Raw genomic sequence first — 21708 nt, forward strand, 5'->3', positions numbered from 1 at the left:
GGCAGCTTCGGGCCACTGGAAAAGAATGTGTCCCAGGCCAGCCGAGATTGGCTCTGGGTCCAGACTAGGCCTCAGCCTCTCGCCTTCCACTCCGGGTTTCTTTCCTCCCGACTCCTGCACCAGGGCCGGCCCTGTCCTGCGCCCCGGCCCCAGCGCCCGGCCCCGCCCACCGCACTGGGCCGCCGCCGGCCCCGCCCACCCATCCAGGGCCGGTGGCCGGCTCCGCCCACCCTTCCCCGGCCGGCCCCGCCTACCCGTCCCCGGCGGGGGCCGGCGGCCGAGGGGCGGGGCGGGCCGGGAGGAGCCCCGCTCGGCCCGCGGGCGGGGGATCCGCCGCGGAGTTACGGGAAAGTTGGTCCGAGTTCCTGGAGTTTCCTGCTGTGGCTCTCCTGGCTCGGCCGGCTGGTGCCCCGGCACTCTGCCCGCCTCTCGCCTTCGCCGCCCACCTGGTCCCTCCTTCTGACCCTGGCCGCCATGGAGCAGCCGCCAGCGCCCAAGAGGTAAACGAACGCGGGGCGCGAGGAGCAGGAGGGAGGCGGCGCCGCCGGCCGCGGGGCGGGGGCGGCTAGGCCGGGCGGGACCGCGATCCCCTTTCCGCGACTGCGGGGCCCCCAGCCGGGCGCGCCGGGGGTCGCAAGGCGGGTCCTAGCGCCGGGCCGCGCCTGTTGGTGGGTGAGGCGGGGCTGGAGGGGAAGCCAAGCCTCGAGTCCCCCCGGCCCGCCGGGCCTGGCGCGCGCGGGGAGAGTCGGTGGGCAGCGCCGGGCGCCCCGCGGTCGGACTCCGGGGGCGGGCGGGGTTCTCCCTCGTGTCAGGTTCAGCATCTGGGAGACGTAAAACTAGGAAATTATTGGGCTTCGTACAACCATCGAGGCTTTCTTGTCAAATGTTTTCCAGAATGTTGCCCACCCCCCACCTTTTTTTTTTAAGAAAGCGGGTTGTTTATTTACAGTTCAAGAAATTAAATATTAATAGCTAGACAGTGTGTAAAACTTAACTGGGCAAATGCTGCACTAACAGGTGTTCCTCGCCCCTTACTCTGCAAGTTCAAAATTATTTATGGATGCCGGACAGTAGGAGTCTTAAATTAGAACCCCTCCCCCATATGGGGGTGTGTGTGTGTGTGTGTGTGTGTGTGTGTGTGTGTGTGTGTATGTATAGGTTTGTTTTTCTTTTAGCATGTAAAAATAGTGATGCTTTGGTATTTACTGTTCGTTAATAGTCTCTGGTATATTGGAAAAGTAGCAGTTGAAATGGTCTTGAAAAGCTAAATCAAGGCTGTCCATTGATACAAATTCGTAATGTGTATTTCCCCCCATAAGAGTGAATCAGTTGATTGATGTTGGATAAAGCATTTCAATTTGTAAAATAAGGGTACCAATCTTTCTCCCAGATAGTGCTGTTGTGAAGAGTGAAAAGAGTTTTGATAGCTAGAGATCTTTAGATGAAAGGCGGTATATTCAAGAATATGGAATAATTGCAAAGGTAGGAACTTCATGAGCTATTGTGAATTGTGTGACAAGACATGTGAGCCTTGAAGCCTGGGAACCATCTGTTCAGGTGAAAAAGGGGGGTTGTTGGGGAGTTTCCAAAAGAGACCTGCTGTTGGAGCCCTTGATAAATTCTTCTCTGGCATTTTAAAATATCCCAATTCTGAATATTGATTTGGCACTCAGTTTTAATACTGTAACAACTGGAACCAGTTTTCCCCCCATTTTGTTTTGGAAGGACTGTTAAGGGTACCTCTGAGATCCTACAGTAAGGCCAAGTTGAATGACTCTGAATTGAAGGAGAAGCTCTATTGATGAGCTCTACACCAAGTTATGAGAATTTCACTGTAGATCTAAGAGCGAATTAGAGAACCTGGAGGGGTTGGGGGAGGGGTGGTGGTGTGTACCACCATCCGTTGATGACTTACACGTTTCAAAGTGGTGGGTTGCACGTTTAAGAGACGTATTTTTAGCCCTCTTCAGAGAGACATGTTCATCCAGGAAGGCATTTCTAAAGCACAAAAGATATGTGACAAATCCCATATGTTTGAATATCTCTTAGATTTTTTTCATAGCGTTTTTTTTTCCATCCTATTGTTTAATCCTTAAAGCAACCCCATTGAATAGGTTGGATTATACACGTTAATCCTGTTTTATGAGATGAGGACACTAAGAGGGTTCACCACATGGAGGGCTATGACAGAGATAACTGACAGTGAATTTTTGTGTTGTGCCTCTTAATGATTGCCCTCTAATAATGAAATGAAGCTACCATTTTTTTTGAGATCTTAACTGTTTGCCAAGAATTTTGTATGTACATTCTTTTACTTCGTTGTCTCAAGGAATAGGAATCCTGGCTCTGCCATTTACTGTGCTAGTTCTGAATTTAATTTCTTCATCTGTAAAATGTGTTTTGGAGTAAATGAGGTCGTATGTAGAGCACTTACAGTACAGTGCTTCATAATATGTTCAGTAATGTTAATTGTCTGTATTTTCCTCATTAAATGAAACTTCAAAGTGAAGTCGCTCAGTCGTGTCCAACTCTTTGCAACCCCATGGACTGTAGCCTACTAGGCTCCTCTGTCCATGGGATTTTCCAGGCAATAGTACTGGAGTGGATTGCCATTTCCTTCTCCAGGGGATCTTCCCGACCCAGGGATCGAACCCGGGTCTCCCACATTGTAGACAGACGCTTTACCGTCTGAGCCACCAGGGGAAGGTTAAATAACTTGGTCGGGTGGAGGAGCTGCCAGTGGAATGCTTAGCACAGTGCTTTATAATATGTTCAGTAATGTTGAGCTGCAAGGGTTGTGTCCCCACTCACTGTGTCTCCAGTGATGCCTCTTTTTGCAACCGAAACTCTGCTTGCTGTCTTAGCATTCCATGAGCATCTCTTTCTATAATCTTCTTGTCCCCTTTGCTTGTTCTCCTTTTAATCTCTGTGAGAATTCCACTTCGCTTTTCTGCTGTGAGTAGCTCTTCCTTAGGGCTCAGACATTATTACATGGTCACAAATGTGTTGCTGATGATCGAGTCTATATGACCAATAGCTGCTTCTTAGCATTTTTGGTTTCTTCATGTGGATCCATTTCTTTCCTTATCTTATTTAGTTTGTCACTACATCATATAAAGTTTTCCATCGGAAAGTCTGTGTCCACCCGCTTTCATTTCCAGTGTTACTACCCCATTCCATGGTTTTAAGACCCTTAAGAGTTGATTTATAGCAGTGCCTTCCGGTTGGGCACAGTAGTTCAGTGCTTATCAAAACATTTTAACAGCAGAAGAGCTGTCTTTGGAGTAGAGGCAGAGCCCTAGGACTTGGTTCTCAACGCCTCACCTCCCTCTGTTCCCCTTTTGGTTTCGTGTGGAATCCTCTGCTGATCTATATTACACTGCGTTAGTTCATCCTGCACACAGCTTCAGTTCTGATTTTTTTTTTTTTTGCTTAAACATCACTTTAGTCATGCTCCTCCTTTTTTTGCAGGCGGGGGGAGATTGGGGCATACTCGCTGACTGGTACCCAAAAGCTCCATAGCTTGGTCTCAGCCTTAACCCCCAGCCTTGTTACTTCTGCAAGCTGAATCTTTCCTTCTAAAGTCTCCCTATTGTTCTTTGTTTAGGTTATAGGCTGTGGGTACTCCCAGGTTTGCCTTTGTTCATGATTTTCCCTTAGAAAAGTTTGTGTTATTTATTATTATTTTTTTTACTAGTAATCTATGTTTTATTCAAAGCCTGCTTCATAAAGTATCTTATTTGAGTGCTTTCTAGCCTAAACTGTTTCTCTTTATTCCTATAATGATAATCATTTGAGTATCAATCTTAAGATTGTTCTTTTTTTTAATTACAAAGTTTTAGACATCCAAAAGATAATGGGGATGAATTTAGTAAATACTTACATATCACCACTCAGCTTTAGAAATAAAATATTCCCAATATAATTGAAGCTCCCTAAGTATATCTCTTCTCATTTGCATTCCTTTCCTATCCCCTTGAGGGTTGTCACTGTTGTGAATTGGGTGTTTGTCATTCCCGTACATGTTTGTCATTCCCATACATGTCTTTAAACTTTTAGTTTATATATATATAAACCGTTGTTTATATATATCTGACATAGCATCAGGCCTTGATATTAGGCCGAGCTTTGTCACTGACTTTGAAAGTTGCTTCTTTGGGTATCATTCTTCTCCTCTGGGAGTTGGAGATTCCAGTGTACAACCAGGTCTGAGAAACTAGTGCCTAGATGATCTGGAAGGCCCCTTTTACCTTCGCAATATTGATTCGCTCTCCTCAACAAGGCCCGTGTTAAGATAGTGATAGGGCTGACCACATCTTTTGCCTAATTTGAGGATCAGAATGGCTTTTAGATCCCCCAGATTTCCTTAATACCTCATCACAGAGGTCTTTAGATGTCCTTATTAAAATGAAGTCCCTCTGGGAAGGGATGTATCACTAACTCAATGGACATGAGTTTGAGCAAGCTCGGGGAGATGGTGAAGGACAGGGAAGCCTGGTGTGCTGCAGTCCATGAGGTCGCAAACAGTTGGACACGACAGAGTGACTGAACAACAACTGGGAAGGGAAATCCACTAAATGGTTGTCAATTGTCAGTATTTTGATAGATTGAGTTTATCAGATTTCTGTTTAGGGGAACTACTAGATGACAGAAAAATGAACATAGAATAGGTAAGTTTTGATAGGTAGAGAAGGAAGTGACCAAACATGGGCTCTTCTCCGGGTAGAACATTCATAGAAGGGGAGGTGGATCTCTGTGATAGGTGGGGACCATGAGAACTCTGGTTGCTGGAGGGTACTTGTCAAAGAGAGGATAGAAAATCATTGTCGGAGAGAAATCCTTTACCAGATAAGCCTGGTTCCTGATGGGTTATAGGATTGATAGTTATTTAAAGTTTAAAATTCATTGATTAAGGTTATACTTAGAGGACAAGTTGGATTGAAATAGTGAAAATATTGGAAGGATAATGAGAAAACTGCTGAAGCATATGTACTCTCAAGATAAGAAGAGTTCTTTGATTTAAACTGGTAAAAGCTTCCAGCTTCAGTGGCGGGCAAATGGAGATGTTCAAGTAGTTCAGTGGGAAAAGAATCCAGCAAACAGTGTCCCTTTACAGTAATGACTTGGCCCCAAAGCATATTTGTCCTCGCTTTTGACTTTTCTTGGTTAATTTGGGGTGGCTCCAACTCCATTAGAATGGATTTAGGCCCTATAGATGGGAACAATCAATTGGGTCTTCCTTTCTAGAGAGGAGTATGACAGCCTCTGGAGCAGTTCTTGGTGAGCAAACTTCAGTTGTGCATTAAGACAGGAGATAAACTCAGTCTTTTAGTCAACTCTTGGCAATGATTAATTTATGCATTGTTCTTTAAGGGGCTGAGATATAGCGTATATTGGCACTGAAGAATTTGTTAGGATGTAAAGAAAAAGGTAAATGTATGTTAAACACAGCTAGTTTTGAAATTTGTTTTCCTGAAATAATCCCAGAAAATTTCAGTGCTCATTCCAGAAATGTGTAATAGTAAAGCTTTAAAGATAATGGGTTTAAATTGAGCACTTCCTGTTTGGTTATACAGGGGGAAAGTGCTTAGAATTTAGTTTTTCTAGTTTCAGAAAAGTCTGTGTAGAATTAGAGGTATTGTCACTTCAGCCCATCATATATTATTATTATTATTATTATTTTTTAATATTGATGATGAAACTCCAAAGCAGAAGTTTCATGAAATGAACTACATGTAATGTTCTCTGGTATTTTTCTATTTTCTGTTTTTTTCTAGTTCTTTGAAAAGTTGCTAGTCATGACCACCCACCAAATTTTCATGACCTACTAACCAGTTGTGAACTGCAGTTTGAGAAACCTTCGTTGGTGTATATAGTTGTGACAGTGAGGAAATTGCGTTTCCAGCAGTATTCCTGATACTTCAAAGCTTGATGATGGCATTGCCAAAGGAATCCAGACTGGTATCATTGTAACAAGCCATACATACAATAGAGCTATTCTTTGTAAAACAAAAAGGAGGGAGGTGAAGGAGAAAGAGGAAACCATTATTTGAAAACAACTATATTTTGAACACTGTGTCTATGTCCCAGTTAAGGTACGGGAAAGTGGAAAATGATTATGCCTGGCATCTGACAGGGTTTATAAAGGAACATATTCCCTGGTGGCTCAGTGGTAGAGAATCCACCTGCAGTGGATGAGACGTGGGTTCAATCCCTGGGTCAGAAAGATCCCCTGGAGGAGGAAATAGCAACCCACTCCAGTATTCTTGCCTGGGAAATCCTGTGGACAGAGGAGCCTGGGGGGCTATGGTCTGTGGAGTCTCAGGAGAGTTGGACATGACTGAGCGACTAAAACAACAACAATAATACATGAAGGTTTCTTGAAGGTAAAGGCTTTTTTGCCTTCTGATGTAGAATGACCCTGTACACTGGAAATATCCCACTGTAATTATGATAACCTCAATTTCTGACTCCGTACCAGCTCCACCCTTTCTGTCTACCAGAGAGGTCTTTAGATTTTTTCTTCTAAAGTGAACATTTATACTATCTGATAGACATTTTCTATTTTAGTTGTCTCAAGCTTCTTGTCATGATTTTATTTGAATTGCTTCATGTGTCAGGATTACTCTAATTTTCCAAAGCTTTTAGCTTATAGTATAGAACAAAGATTGTATATTTGAAATGTCTTATTACAACTGTTTTTTCTACATGCAGTCTCAAGTTGCATACATAAAAGTAACAAATATGTAAACAGACATGTATGAAAGTTAAAAATAAGTCCATTGCTTGCGTGCCATGAAATTAAGGTGCAGATTACCTTGAACTTCTTAAGAGTACCTCAAAAGATATATCTTAAAACATGACTCTGTAGCAAAATGAGAATTACAGGAAGCTGTCAGCATTAGTGATAATTAATATAGGTGTACACATGTAGTACTGTATGTGGGTTCTGAATTAGTGTGCACATGTAGTCCTGTATTAATCTATAGATTTTGTATAATACCAGACATCTTAGTAATGAGGTAAAATGGAGTAAAATTTTCGGATATGTTGTTTTAAGTATTAGTATCTTGATACACACAAAAAAATTGGGGAAATCATTGAGCATATATGATTTCTAAAGATGAGATAGTTTCTTTAATTCAAAATATAAAGTGTCATTCTCTGTCCAGGTCTTTTTTTTTTTTTTTTTTTTGCTTTAGCGTTGCTTTCTATATCTCTGTCTTTTTTTAAAAAAATTGAAGTGTAGTTAATTTATAATGTCATATTAGTTTCAAGTGTCCAGCAAAGTGATTCAGTTATACACACACACACATACGTATATTTTTTTCAGGTTCTTTTCCACTGTAGGTTATTACAAGATGCTGAGTCTAGTTCTCTGTGCTGTACAGTAGATCTTTGTTGTTTACCTAGTTTATATATAATAGTTTGCATATTTTAATCCCAAACTCCTGATTTATCTGCCCCTCCATCCCTTTGGTAACCTTAAGTTTGTTTCCCCTGAGTCCATTTCTATTTTGTAAATATGTTCATTTTTTTAAGATTCCACATATAAGTGATATCAGATGATATTTGTCTTTCTCCATCTGACTTACTTCACTCAGTATGAGAATCTCCAGATTCATTTATGTTGCTGTGAATGGCACTATTTCACTCTTTTTATGACTGAGTAATATTCCATTGAATATGTGTACTGTATTTTCTTTATCTAGTCATCTGTTGATGGACATGTAGGTTACAGATCATGTTTCACTTTGAGAGTTTTTGGTTTTCTGAAATTGTGGAACCTAGAGTTCTGTGATTGAAAAGGAATGTAAGTTCAGATTATTTTTGTGATTTAGGTGAACGTTTTACATATTTGAAGAAATTAAAGAGAATAGGCAGTTAATTTTCTTCACTCCTTCTGTCTCTAGCCGTATTATTTTTCCTGCTGGCAGGTTGCCCCATTCTCCTGTTTCTTTTTAAAAACTGACTTTCTTTACTCACCCATCATTGCTCACGGCACCAGTTGGTTGTCACCCTTGAGTTCATTAATTTGCTCATTTATTCATATATTTAGTAATTGCTAATTAACTACATTTCAAATGCCAGATGTACATGGTTGAATGCAACAGATGAAATCTTTGCCCTCAAACATACACTTTAGTTGGAGCTTGAACTGTGAGGGAGAGAAGTAGTATATATTGTTAAGGAAAATGGTGGAACCTGCTTAATAGGGTAGTTGAAGGACTACCTATGTCAACATGAGGTTGAGAAATACTCTCTGTGAGTATCTGGACAGAGTATTCCAGACAGAGCAGAAAGCTATGAGAAGGCCTGGAGGTGGGGAAGAGTTTACAGTGTAGTGTGTGTGGGAGGAATTGAAATAAGGCCATGGTGGCTGTGTTGTAGACTGGGAGAAAGTGGTTGGAGATGAGGTCAGAGAGATGGGCAGGGATTCAATGATGCAAGCCATGGAAAGGAATTTGGATTTAAGTCAGTATAGTGGCTGTCACTAAAGGGTTTTAAGTGGAATTTTAAGCAGTTTGTGTCTTTATAAGAGCACTCTTACTGCTTGGGTAGGGTGAATTGTAGAGGGTTAAGAATAAAATCTACTCTGATGGCTCAGCGGTAAAGAGTCTGCCTGCAGTGCAGGAGAGGCAGGTTCAGTTGATCCCTTGGTGGGAAAGAGTCCCTGGTGAAGGAAATGGGAACCCACTCCAGGATTCTTGCCTGGGATATCCCATGGACAGAGGAGCCTGGTGGGCTGCAGTCCATGGGGTCGCAAAGAGTTGGACATGACTGAGTGAGTGAACACACACGCGCGCGTGTGTGCATACACACACACACACACACACACACACACACACGCGAATAAAAGCAGGGAAACAAGCGAGAAGGCCATTGATGTAGTTCTTGGTTAGAGATGGTGAAGCCCCCGGAGATGAAGAGAAGTGGACCGATGTAAGTTATGTTTTGGAGTTAGAAATGAAAAACTGGTCAATCAGATGTGGGGAAGAAGGAAGAAGGAAACAATTCTGGCTCCTGGGTTTTGGATTTGGACAACTTGGGGGATGGTGAAAGACTGGGAGAGGAACAGGTTAGTTGTCTATATTCGCTTCCTTGGAATTCCAAACTCCTAGGAATGTGAATCTGTTTTGGCCCAAAATGTTGATATTAGGTGGTTCCCTCAGAAGAGGAAATGTGTAGGGAGGAAATGATGGGCATTGACTTCTTTCCTCAACCTCTTGTTTTCACTGCATTAGACTAGAGAATGGGAAACAAATCAAGCCTTTGTTAAGTGCTGAAATGTTCGAGTGACCTGATATTTAAGAAAAACCTTAGGCTACCCACTCCAGTATGCTGGCCTGGAGAATTCCATGGACTGTAGAGTCCAAGGGGTCGCAAAGAATCGGACATGACTGAGCGACTTTCACTCTTTTATTGCAAAATGAAACATCAGTAAAAAACAAATGTATGGTTTGACGAATTACTATAAGGCAGGCACCCGAATAATCACCAGTCAGGTTAAGAAACAGAGCTTTGCCACCCTCTCGAGAAGCCCCTTCTGAGTGCTCCATGCCAATCACAGCCACCTTTCCCCACATGTAACCATTATCTTTACCTTTATGGTAAAAACTTGAATGTGCATTGCTGGACACTGTAGGTTAGTCTTGCCAATTAAAAAATAGTTTTTATATGAGGTGTTTTTACTCTTTAGGTTGGTCCTCTATCTTTTCTCTTCTCCTTTTCCTGTTGAAGACCCAGACTGTTTGAACTATTTCCCGCAGCCTGGATCTTGCTGATTGCTTGCTCAAAGCGCAGTTCAGCACGTTTATTTGTCCTCCATATTTCCTGCAGATGGGCAGCTGGATCCAGGGCTCAAGTCTGGATCCAGGGCTCAAGTCAGTCCCTTAAGCATCATAATAAGTGGTGTTGTCAAGACTGTATGAGTCACTTAACGTGTAGTTGCCTCTCTTTTTTGTGATGTTAGCAGCTGTTGATGGTTAATACTTATTTCTGTTAATTTGCTGGGAGTTGCAGAATGGTGAAATTGAAAATATACCATTTTGTTTTCAATTATTAGTTGGAATGGTTTATTAGAGAGTCACTTTTCTTAGCTTCTGTTTGGTTAGCCAGTGGTATAGTATGTAAAGGAAAGACAGGATAAATGCTTGATTCTTTCCCTTTGTTTACCCATTTTTAAGATAATGAATCAAGTCCCTGTTTTCCTCCAAAAGGGACTTATTCCTTTCTTTTTTTTTTCTTTTTTAAAAATGCCATTGTGAGCTGATGGGTATAAACATATTTGATGGATTTAATTCATTGCATTTACTTTTGCTGCAGCTCAGTGTCCCATCTTTGATCAGTGGCAATCCCTTTAAGCAACAACATGGCCCACATGGTCTTTGGAGAGCTTCTTTGCTCTCTGCTGTGATAAGACATTGAAGGCTCATCTTGTTTATCTTTTGTCCCAGATCTGGAATCAGCCTGTACAGTAAGCCTACTTTTAGTGAGAGATGGTATTTCAAGACCCTAACCTGACCACTAATATGATGTTATTTTAAAATAAGAGTTTTATTTCTAGATAGGAAACCTGACTCATTTTTTCAAACTATGGGCTAGTCTATCAAAAAATGTGAGATAGCACTGGCAGTTTTACACTTTTTCCTGGATAATATCCACCATGCATTTGTGTTTCTAAGTTTGAGTCAGAAATTGGACGTGTGTAGACAGATTTCTGTGGTAGAGACTTTTTAGAGTGGACCTTTTACCTTTGTCTTCTCCCTATCTTAGTCTGGTTACCATGTGACCCACTGTTATCCTAATATCTAGCCTCACTTTTTTCTTACCTCTAAATGTTTCAGGTGACCTAGTTTCTTCTTTTCTTAAATGAGAAAAAGAAAATAAAAGACTCTAAGACAGATAACACTACTAGTGACCTGATCAGATTTCAGGCCGTACTTTTAAGGTAGGCCTTTTAGCTTATCTTGTCTTGTATGCATACGAGTATATCTGTGTAAAAACAAACAAAATTCAAGGGCATCTTGATGCTGCTTTATAAATCCAGCCCTAACTGACTGTAGTATGGTGAATTGCAAAATGAAGCACATCCAGATATTAAATGCCACATGTTGCTGCCTTTTACTTTTGTTATTAACACCTCTTGTTAAGTTTTATTGTGCTTTTGAATAAGTAAAAAGAGATATTTGTTTCAGTGACACAGCTGGTAAATTACATTTGCCACTGTGTCACATAATCATAGAAAGAATTAGTTTTGATGTAATTGCTTACTATATTAAAAGACATTAGGTTGCACTTACAAGTTGCTGTGTGAATTAGTCCATCATTGCAATCAAATAGCAGTCAGTAACCATTTTTTAATGATATTAAATAATGTCTGTTCAAACATTTTTAATAATTAGTGAAATCTAGATCACAGAAAGGGATCAGAGAGAAATGATTGCTCTGAATAGAATTTATAGTTTATGTAATTCTTAAGAATTATTTAAAAAGATGAAATTAAACAATGGAATTTCATAAAAATTCCAGTGGAAACTTAAAAATATATGTACTCATTAGCTCTTGAGAGGAAAGTATTTTGATAATTTTCTTCTCCTGGTAGACTGAGTTTTCCTTCTGTACACTTGAGTCTCATTTATATTTCCAAGGTCTTTTTTTCTAAAAGAATTCAAGTACCAGGCCAAGATAAGAAAATGGGATCACTCCACCCCTTTATATACAGACTTGCAGCACTTGATTAGTCAGCTTTAGTTAATGTTCATAAAAAAGTCCTGTGATGTAAAACAGTTTCCCAAAATAGTGATATAGTGATAACTTTAAAGTATCGAACATTACTGGGAAGTGTGATGTATTATGTAATAGATTTTCCAAATAAATGAAGTAAATCACTTCAAGCATTATACTCTTAAAATATTTTTAAAACAGTTTTAAAACAAACAGTTTTGATGGAAATTCATTTCAAAGTGAGGACACTTGACCCAGTCTTCTGAGACAAATCATTTGCTTTCTTGATTACTTAATATTATTTAAAAATAAATTTTAGTTCATAAAAAAATAATAAAATCCATGGAGCTGTTCATAGTGTTAGTTTATGGAAACAGTCAAGGGTGCTGTTTTGGTGTGTTGGAAGCTTTGTTGCTGCGTATAGCTGTTTCCTGCCCCCCACCCCCCCAAGTCTCTAAACGGCAGCTTAGAAATAGTGATCTGACCTAACACTAGCTTTCCCTTTCTCAAAGTAAATGCTCTTTGCTCAGTTTCTGTTTACCAAAGACCTTTTTCTCTTCTGGGTTCGGGTTCACAGTACGTCTTAATCATCTTTTTACTAAGCAATAATTGTGCAGTGAAGGAGAGCAAAATTCTTCAAACTTTCCTAAATTTCTAAAATTTAGCATGAAAATAACAATTTTTTTTGCATCAAAAAAGAACTGATTTTACCTTAAAACCTTCACAAAACTCCCAAGTTAAACAAATTCCTGTCATTTTGGAGCATTGCTTAGATTTTGGGGACTCATGGTATTACCAAACTGAATTGATGTTTCAGAGGTATATTTGTGTACAAATAGGACTTCCTAGGTGGCTCAGTGGTAAAGAACCTGCCTGTCAGTGCAGAAGCTACAGGAGACACAGGTGTGATCCCAGGGTTGGGAAGATTTCTTGGGGGAGGAAGTGGCAACCCACTTCAGTATTCTTGCTGGGATAATCCCATGGACAGAGGAACCTGGAGGGCTACAGTATACAGTGTCACAAAGAGTCGGACTCAACTGAGCACCCACCCACCCACACACACCCACACACACACACAAATATGGTAAAGTTGCATTTGTAGTAGTTTATTTTTAATTTCTGTGGGTGAAATATTTAAGCTATTTATCTTTCTTATGATGATTGATCTTTTTTGTCTGTTAGACACAGCTGTAATTTTAAAATTTTATTTTTATATCTTATGAAAAAACCTCAAACAGGTGAAAATAATCCCAATTTAAAAAAAAAAAAAGGAATTTTCACAAAGCACCAAAATCATGAACTATTTCTCAGTTTCCTCCGCTTAATTTATTTACAAAGAACCTCAGAGAAATACTGGGAAGTGGTTTCCTATGGGCCCTAGCAATGAGAAATCAAGCAAAACAGTGTCCATCTCTGCAAACAGCTGAAAGCAGCCACTGTCCCACAGGTCGCCCCATACTTCTCTTCATGAAAGCCTATAAAAATTATGCAGAAGTCAGAGTACAGAACTCACTGAATGATAGAAATATTAGTATTGTTAGAGTTTAAACTTTCCTTGAATTTAGACTTTTATTAATGTGGTTATTACACCTTTAATTAATGTATTAATGTTTGGAATTGTTGCGGTTAATTATAGTGTTCTTCTAGGGATGGGAGCAAGGAGTTGAGAGTGCGTAGAGAATAAATCCTCATAGTTTATTCTCAGAATTTGAGGTGTGGGAAAATAAAGGAGGAATAAGGCATATGAGTAAATACAGTTTTTAAGTGTAGGTAGTCTCTTTAGCACAAGTCGTAGTAGGTTTTTTACATGCCAGGTTCATGAGTAGACCTTGGCAAGTTTCATGTAGATGTCTCCTCTTTTATTGTTAATCAGTTAAAGATTCTGTTCCCTTTTTTAGTTCTCAAATCTAGGTATGGCTGTTGAGTGTTTAAAAATCTATTTTGGTGGGATGTGAGTTATGTTGAAGCATTTTTAGATGTGCTGTTTTTTGTTGTCTGCATTTTCTGGATTTGTATTTTTTGAAAAATGAGTTAGTAAGAAAGTAAATGCACTAGCATGTCTTTAGGGCTGGGGAGTATATCACAGAGTTTGTTACCTTAGAGGTTTGTTATAAGAAATTAAAGGGAATCATGCCACTTTCCAGTTGAGGGTAGGTGAAAAAATTGTTAGAAATTAAAAATGAAAGACTCCAAGGGTGAAGGAAGGGGAGAAATCTTAACTTCTTCTTTAAAGTCCTTTGCCAGGAAATTATAATTTTAGAGTACTTTCGGGCAGAGAGCCCAAGCTGAGAGGAAATGGTTTGATAGAGTTGAAAAACAAGACTTTCATTTAATTATGAAGTCCTCTATCCATTGTAGACCATTTATTTTTTGAGTTGGATTTTAGTTCGTTCTAATGCCACTGAATTAACCCCTCATAAATTTTCATACAGTTTTAAAAAATAAATATACTATGAGATCATCAAATTATATCTGTCTTACTATTTAAGAAGTGATAATTGCTAGGAAAACATTTGAGAGCCAGAACTTTAGAGTCAGGTAGACCATGGTTCTCGGAGAAGGCAATGGCAACCCACTCCAGAACTCTTGCCTGGAAAATCCCATGGATGGAGGAGCCTGGTGGGCTGCAGTCCATGGGGTCGCTAAGAGTCCGACACGACTGAGCGACTTCCCTTTCACTTTTCACTTTCATGCATTGGAGAAGGAAATGGCAACCCACTCCAGTGTTCTTGCCTGGAGAATCCCAGGGACGGGGGAGCCTGGTGGGCTGCCATCTATGGGATCGCACAGAGTCAGACACGACTGAAGCGACTTAGCAGCAGCAGCAGCAGACCATGGTTCTAATCTTAGTTCTGCCATTTCCTGATGCAATCAATGGTGGGTAAGTTACTTAAGTTTTTTAAGTCTCGGTATACTCACTTATAAAGTGGAGGTGATAATAGTACCTTCTCTTTGGGTTTTGTGAGGATTAAATGAAGTCTAAAAAAATTACGCAGAAGTCAGAAAACAGAACTCACTGAATGATACAAATGTTAATGTTGTCAAGAGTTTAAACTTCCCTTAAGTTAGACTTTTATTAATGTAGCTATACTTTTAATCAGTGTATTGTTTGGGATTATTGCAGTTAAGTCTAGTATTTTTCTAAAGATGGGAGTGAGAAGTTCTGAGTGTATAGAGACTAAATCCTCATATTTTATCTTCACAATTTAAATGTAGGGAGAAAATGATTGTAAATAAGTGATTGGTAAAGCATTTACTTCTGAAGAGTTTCTGAAGGTTTTTAGAAATGGGTCTGGCATTGCTGACATCTTTTGAAGAAAGACACAGTTTTCCACTGGAGTGCCAGGGAATTCCCATCTTTGAGACTTCATTGTGTTTGTCATTAGCCTGAATAGAAAGGCCTTTAAAGTTTATTTTTTAAAGAAAGCATTTGAATGCATTTTGTTTGGTATTATATTTATTCATTAAAGTATTCAATTAGTGCTAAGTGTGAAGTGGACCCTGTTGCTAAGCCCCAGTAAGCAATCATGCTAGGTAGGGTTCAACCCCTGGTAAAATTGCACGTGTCTTAATGAAGGAGAGGGCCTGGCTAGAGTGCAAATTCAGCAGCAGAGAGAAAACTCCCATACAGTCTTCAAGTGCCAGAATTACGTTTTGGATCTGTTGAGCCAGTTCCCTGCTGGGGGCCAGTGCTAGTACTTGGGTCTCCTTGAGCTCAATCTCAAACTGTTGCAGGATGGAAATAGCAAATGCGGCTTGTCTTGCCAGTACCTGACTGAGCTTGAGCAATTGTGTCATACGCTTTAATACATGGAATAATAGCTCTCTGCTGAATAGCTGGTGGCTTCTCAGAATCGTAAGCATAGATGCCCTGAAGAAGAAACTTTTAAGTTCATATCATCAGAGTTATCAACAATCCCATTCCAGTTGCTCCTGATGACACCGTTAGGGTCCGTTCCCTCTGGGCCGCCACGTTCTCTGTTAAAATCTGCGGAGCCACCGGACACGATCCAAAGAACGGACATGATCCAAAGAACGACTCAGTGCCCGACTGAAAAGCAGCAGTGCAACTGTAATGTTAAATAGGTGGGTCAGAGGTTAAAGCGTCTGCCTGCAATGCGGGAGACCTGGGTTCAATCCCTGGGTCGGGAAGATCCCCTGGAGAAGGAAATGGCACCCCACTCCAGTATCCTTGCCTGGAGAATCCCATGGACGGAGGAGCCTGGTGGGCTACAGTCCACGGGGTGGCAAAGAGTCGGACACGACTGAGCTACTTCACTTTCACTTTCTTTCACTTGTAATACCTATAATGTAATCAGTAAAATACAGAGAAATTTGCCAGAAGGGAAAAGGACGTGGAAAATGACAGAGCTGAAATGAGGTAGAAGGTGCTCTTTGAAGGCGGAATCTCTCTCTTCTCAAAGCTGGGAGTTTTCTCTCTGTTGCTGAATTTGCACTCCAGCAGGTCCTCCTCTTCATAGTTTCCTGAGAGATCTACAGAGCCTATCCTAACTATTCTTCACTAGGGAGCTAGATGCAGAAGGCCACTCCCTTGTGTTTCTATTTACAGGTCTCCGGCCAAAACAGCCCAAATAAAAATGGGCAAAAGATTTGAACAGACATTTCCCCGAAGACGACCTGGGAGAAGACTGCTTTTTCCCACTGTGTTAGCAATGATGTAATAGGTTGTGTTCTTTCCTCCTTTATGAGATAGAAAATCAATTGACAGAAAAGCCAGATTGTATTTTCAGTTATTTATTTGAAAAAGATAATTCTAGGGTTTGTCTGCTAAAGCATGTAATAAACTATATCTTGATAGCTCCATGAGAGAGATATCTTGGGGGTGACTTGTTCTCCACAAAATTCACTGCACCTGAGAGAGTGCATATTCTAAAGGACTGTCTTGAATAACTTTTTTTGGATCTGTGATTAAAAACATTTATGATGAAATTCTGAGGTGTTAAAAACCACAATATGTCAAGTACAGATGAAATTATACTCATTATATCATGTTTGCCAAGGCAGGAAAATAGGAAAATGTATTTGTGTGTGTATCTATTTTAAATTGGCTTCTAATTATGAGGTTTTCTTTTCTATCTGTAAGGGCTTTAAAAGCTGATGATATAAAAATTAAAATTATACCATAAACTGAAATGATCCGTTTTCATTTAAAATACCAGAAAGGGAAAGAGGAAATAAAGACAAACATGAATTGTTTACCAAAATAAATCATGTGTTTTCACTTGACAGATACCCCTGAGACCATCTTTTTGCCTCAGTTAAATTAGTAACATTTCAGTTGTTCCACATGTTGAGAAAATAAGACATATGGACTAATAGAAAATTCTCATTAAGCTTTTACTGGATTCACTCGGGGGACCTGTGACTTGTTTGCTCAAAGTGAGCCAATTTGCAAGCCTACTGTAAGAAAATAATTATAACTCCCAAAGAACTGAATGGTGGTTAGATTACCTTTTGGCTTAGTGTTAAAGGTTTGTTAGTATAATGCTCTTTGCATCACTGTGCTCATGTGTGTGGCTCATCTTGAGCTACTTTGTGCTTCCTCGTCCACAAAGGACATGAAGCACAGGGCAACATTATGACGTTTTGGAAAATTGAAGAGACTGACTTCTTTTTCTGGTAGGGATATACTCTTATCTTTCTTACTTGTATCTTTCTTTGTTGTTGTTCAGTTTGTGAGTCATGTCTGATTGTTTGTGACCCCATGGAGTGCAGTCTGCCAAGCTTCCCTGTCTTTCAGTATCTCCTGGAGTTTGCTCAGTGTCCATTGAGTTGGTGGTTCTATCCAACCATCTCATTCTCTGCTGCCCACTTCTCCTCTTGCCTTCAGTCTTTCTGAGTATCAGGATCTTTTCTGAACAGTTGCCTGTTCATATCAGATGGCCAGAGTATTGAAACTTCAGCTTCAGCGTCAGTCCTTCCAGTGAATATTTAGGGTAGAGTTCTTTTAGGACTGACTGGTTTGATTTCCTTGCGGTCCAAGATCTCTCGAGTCTTTTCCAACACCTTAATAGGAAAACATCAATTCTTTGGCACTCAGCCTTTTTTATGGTCCAGCTCTTGGATCTGTACATGACAGTATCTTTCTACTCTTCTCTTCTTTTCCTCATTCAGTTCAGTTCAGTTCAGTCGCTCAGTCGTGTCCGACTCTTTGCAACCCCATGAATCGCAGCACGCCAGGCCTCCCTGTCCATCACCAACTCCCAGAGTTCACTCAGACTCGCGTCCATCGAGTCAGTGGTGCCATCCAGCCATCTCATCCTCTGTCGTCCGCTTCTCCTCCTGCCCCCAACCCCTCCCAGCATCAGAGTCTTTTCCAGTGAGTCAACTCTTCGCATGAGGTGGCCAAAGTACTGGAGTTTCAGCTTTAGCATCATTCCTTCCAAAGAAATCCCAGGGCTGATCTCCTTATTTTTATTTTATTTTTTTAACCTGGCGCATGTCTACAGCCATTCTTTTGCCAATATCTTTAACTTCCTTGTCTCATTGGTCTTCTGTAGCATCTGCCTGGCAAAAGGCCAAATTCTACTTTTCTGCCTTCTCCTTGCCTACCTAAGACTTCTGAGCAGTACTGACGGGAACATGAAACCTTGAAGACTGCCACTGGTATTTAACCTCAGCAAGAGAAAGATTGCCATGGCCTCTAACCGCAAGAAGGTCCCAGGGCCATCTAGTAGTCCTGTTGAACTTTGTGAGATTTATTATGTTGCTTTTGTTCTCCACTCTGGCTATTTCAGATATAGTGGTGTGTCATCAAATCTCTGATTTTGACTTCCTCACAACAGATAAATATTCCTCCTACTTCATAAAACAAATAGAAGCCAACATATGAGAACTCACTCAGCTTTCTGTCATCAGTCTACTGTCTTACCTGTAACTCTGCCTGTCTTTACCTCTTGTTACAATGTGAGAGGTTAGTATGTCCAGCCCTCCAAGGTGAAGGCACCCCTGTCCACCTGTGCTTTGGATAATTTTCATGTAGCCTTTTCAGGGATAGGCTTTAGTAGTTACTTCTTATTATTTCTTTATTTTCAACTTTTTCTTATTTTACTGATTCATTCCCAACAGCATTTATGCTTATTCAGGCATTCCTGAATTTTTTTTTTTTTTTTTTTTTTTTGCTTGTTTGGCTTTATCTTCTTTTTTCAACTCATGTCGTCAATCACTTGTCCTTTTCAGAAACTTCTAGTGTAGAGTGATTCATAGTTGTCTCTACTTCTTCACTTTGTTCCATCATCTCAGACTGTTGCAGTCTGGCGTCTGCCACTGACGTGGAGCAATCCCTTGCTCTTGCTGTGCTCACCAATGATTTTCTTACCACTACACTTACTTCTTTGGTAAATCAATGTTATTGCGGTGTAATTTGCATATCCTAAATGCACCCTTTTTGTTTGGCTTTTTGACCTTGGCAGTAATGATTCTGAGATACATTGAGGATATTAAATGTGTTAGTAGTTTGTTATGTTTTATTGCAGTGGAGTAGTCGTCCAGTGTATGGATTTACAGTAGTTTGTTTATTCATCCACGGGTTGCTGGACATTTGGATTTTTTGGGGTCAATTTTTGGTTGTTTTGAATAAGACAGCAGCCTTATTGAATATTTCTATTTAAGTCTTTGGTGGACAAACATTTTCATTTTTACTGATCAGTACCAGGAGTGGAATTGCTGGGTTGTATAAGACTGTGTCCATGAGTTATAAGAACTGCTAACTTGCTTTCTAAAGTGACTGCTTAATTTTTCATTTCCTGTATCGAATGTATTAGAGGTCTCCTTGTTCCACATTCTCACCAATACTTGCTATTGTAATCTTTTTAATTTTAGCAATTTTTTTTTTTGTGGCTGTGTGATGTTATCTTATTGTAGTTTTATTTTCCATTTCCCTAATGACTAATGATGTTGATCATCTTTTAATGTGCTTATTAACCATTTGTTTGTATTTTTAATGAGGTGTCTGCTCAAATTTTTTTTTCAACCGTTTTTATTTTTGAGTTTTTGTCTTATTGTTAAGTTATAAGATTTTTTAATGTATTTTGGATACAATTCCTGTGTCATAGAATCATATATGTGAGTTTTGTTCTCCAGTCACTTAGATTAAATAGTTCTGTATCAGTGCTTATGTATCTGTATGCATGTACTTGTGTATGTGTCTGGGATTCATGTGAAGATAGTACCCACAAAAACAAGGAAAATGACCCACTGTCAAAAGATGAAATAGTCAACAGAACCAGAATCAGAAATGATATAAATGTTGGAAATATCATACAGGGGTTTTGAAGTTACAGGGACTACTGTTTGTTAAGTGTCTAGTGAAAGGTGGACAACACCTGTGAACAGTTAAGAGAATTTATCTGTGCAGTGGAAATTATTGCTTTTTTTTTGAAAGAGTCAAATAGAAATGCTGGAGATAAAAGGTACAAAATAAAGAATTTAAGCTGGTTGATAGTATTGTTTGTCTTCTATATCCTTACTGATTTTCTGTAAACTCACTGTATCAGTTACTGAGAGAGGAGATGTTGAAATCTCCTGCAGTTATTTTGAATTTGTCCTTCTATCAGTAATTTGTTTTGTGTTTTGTAAGCTTTGTTTTAGGGTGCTTACACATTTAGGGTTGTTATGTCTTCTCAATAAATTGTTTGTCATTACAGAATGTCCATTTTTACCCCTGGTAATAATTTCTCTGCAGTCTTCTTTGCTTGATATTAACACAGCCACTTTAGTTTTGCTTTGATTAGTTTAACATGGCATCTATGTTTGTATCTATAATATCTATATCTATCTATCTGTCTGTCTTTATCTCCATCTTTTTACTTTTAAACTCTTTTTGTCTTTATAGTTAAGGTGATGTCAGCATGTAGTTGGGTCTTATATTTTATCTAGTCTAACAGTCTTTCTCTTTTAATTGAATGACTTGACTATATTATTTAATGTAATTAACCAATATATTTTGTTAACTACATTTTCCCCCCTTTTTTCTTAGTAGTTGCCCTAGGGATTATAGTATGTATCTTTATTACAGTCAACTTCAGATTAACCTGATTCCAGTAAGTTTGCTTCATTATAGCTCCATTTCATTTCTCCTCCTTTGTTCTGTTGTTTTTCTATATATTTTACTTAAATACATTACAGTTTCAACAATTCAGTATTGGAATTATTGATTTAAACAGTCATGTTTTAAAAGATGAATATATTATCTTTTATGTTTATATAAATATTTACCATTTCTTTTCACCCCAAAGTATTTCCTTTATTATTTCTTGTAGAGAAGTTCTGCTTGCAGCAGATTCTATTAGTTTCAGTTTATCTGGGAATATTCTTATTTCCCCTTCATTTTTGAAAGATAGATTTGCTGGATTTAAGGGTTCTTGGATGACATTGTGCTTGTAACATTTTGAGTATTTCTTTCACTTCTGAGTGCCCTGGTTTCTGATGAGAACTCAGCTTTTAATCACATTCTTGTTTTAATTCTCGAAGAGCCATTTTCTCTTGCTTCTTTCAGAAATTTCTTTTTGTCTTTCATCAGTTTGATTACAATGTATCTAGGTGTGGATCTTTGTGTGTTTATCTTCATAATCATTTAGCTTCTTGTATAGTACTCTTGCCTGGAAAATCCCATGGACGGAGGAGCCTGGTGGGCTGCAGTCCAAGGGGTCGCGAAGAGTCGGACACGACTGAGCGACTTCCCTTTCCCTTTTCACTTTCCTGCATTGGAGAAGGAAATGGCAACCCACTCCAGTGTTCTTGCCTGGAGAATCCCAGGGACGGCGGAGCCTGGTGGGCTGCCGTCTGTGGGGTCGCACAGAATTGGACATGACTGAAGCGACTTAGCAGCAGCATGTGTAAATTATTGTTTTTCATCAAATTTGGGAAGTTTTCAGTCACTTAAAAAAAAAAGTTTTTTTCTGCCTTTTATTCACTCTTTTCTCCTGCGTGCTTGAGTGCTGTGTCTCTTCAGTCATGTCC

General features: G+C 39.6%; 1 protein-coding gene across 1 annotated transcript in view; it reads left to right on the forward strand.

Annotated features, from left to right (window-relative positions):
• The first annotated feature begins 327 nt into the window (after window positions 1-327).
• Window positions 328-21708, forward strand: part of STK3 (serine/threonine kinase 3) — a 310910-nt gene continuing 289529 nt past the window's right edge. The window contains exon 1 of the mRNA XM_052651953.1: window positions 328-500. Coding sequence (XP_052507913.1) covers window positions 475-500 — 26 coding nt within the window. The 5' untranslated portion in view covers window positions 328-474. The remainder of the gene's footprint in view (window positions 501-21708) is intronic.

This window comes from Budorcas taxicolor, chromosome 14 (assembly GCF_023091745.1).
Source record: "Budorcas taxicolor isolate Tak-1 chromosome 14, Takin1.1, whole genome shotgun sequence".
Taxonomy (NCBI): domain Eukaryota; kingdom Metazoa; phylum Chordata; class Mammalia; order Artiodactyla; family Bovidae; genus Budorcas; species Budorcas taxicolor.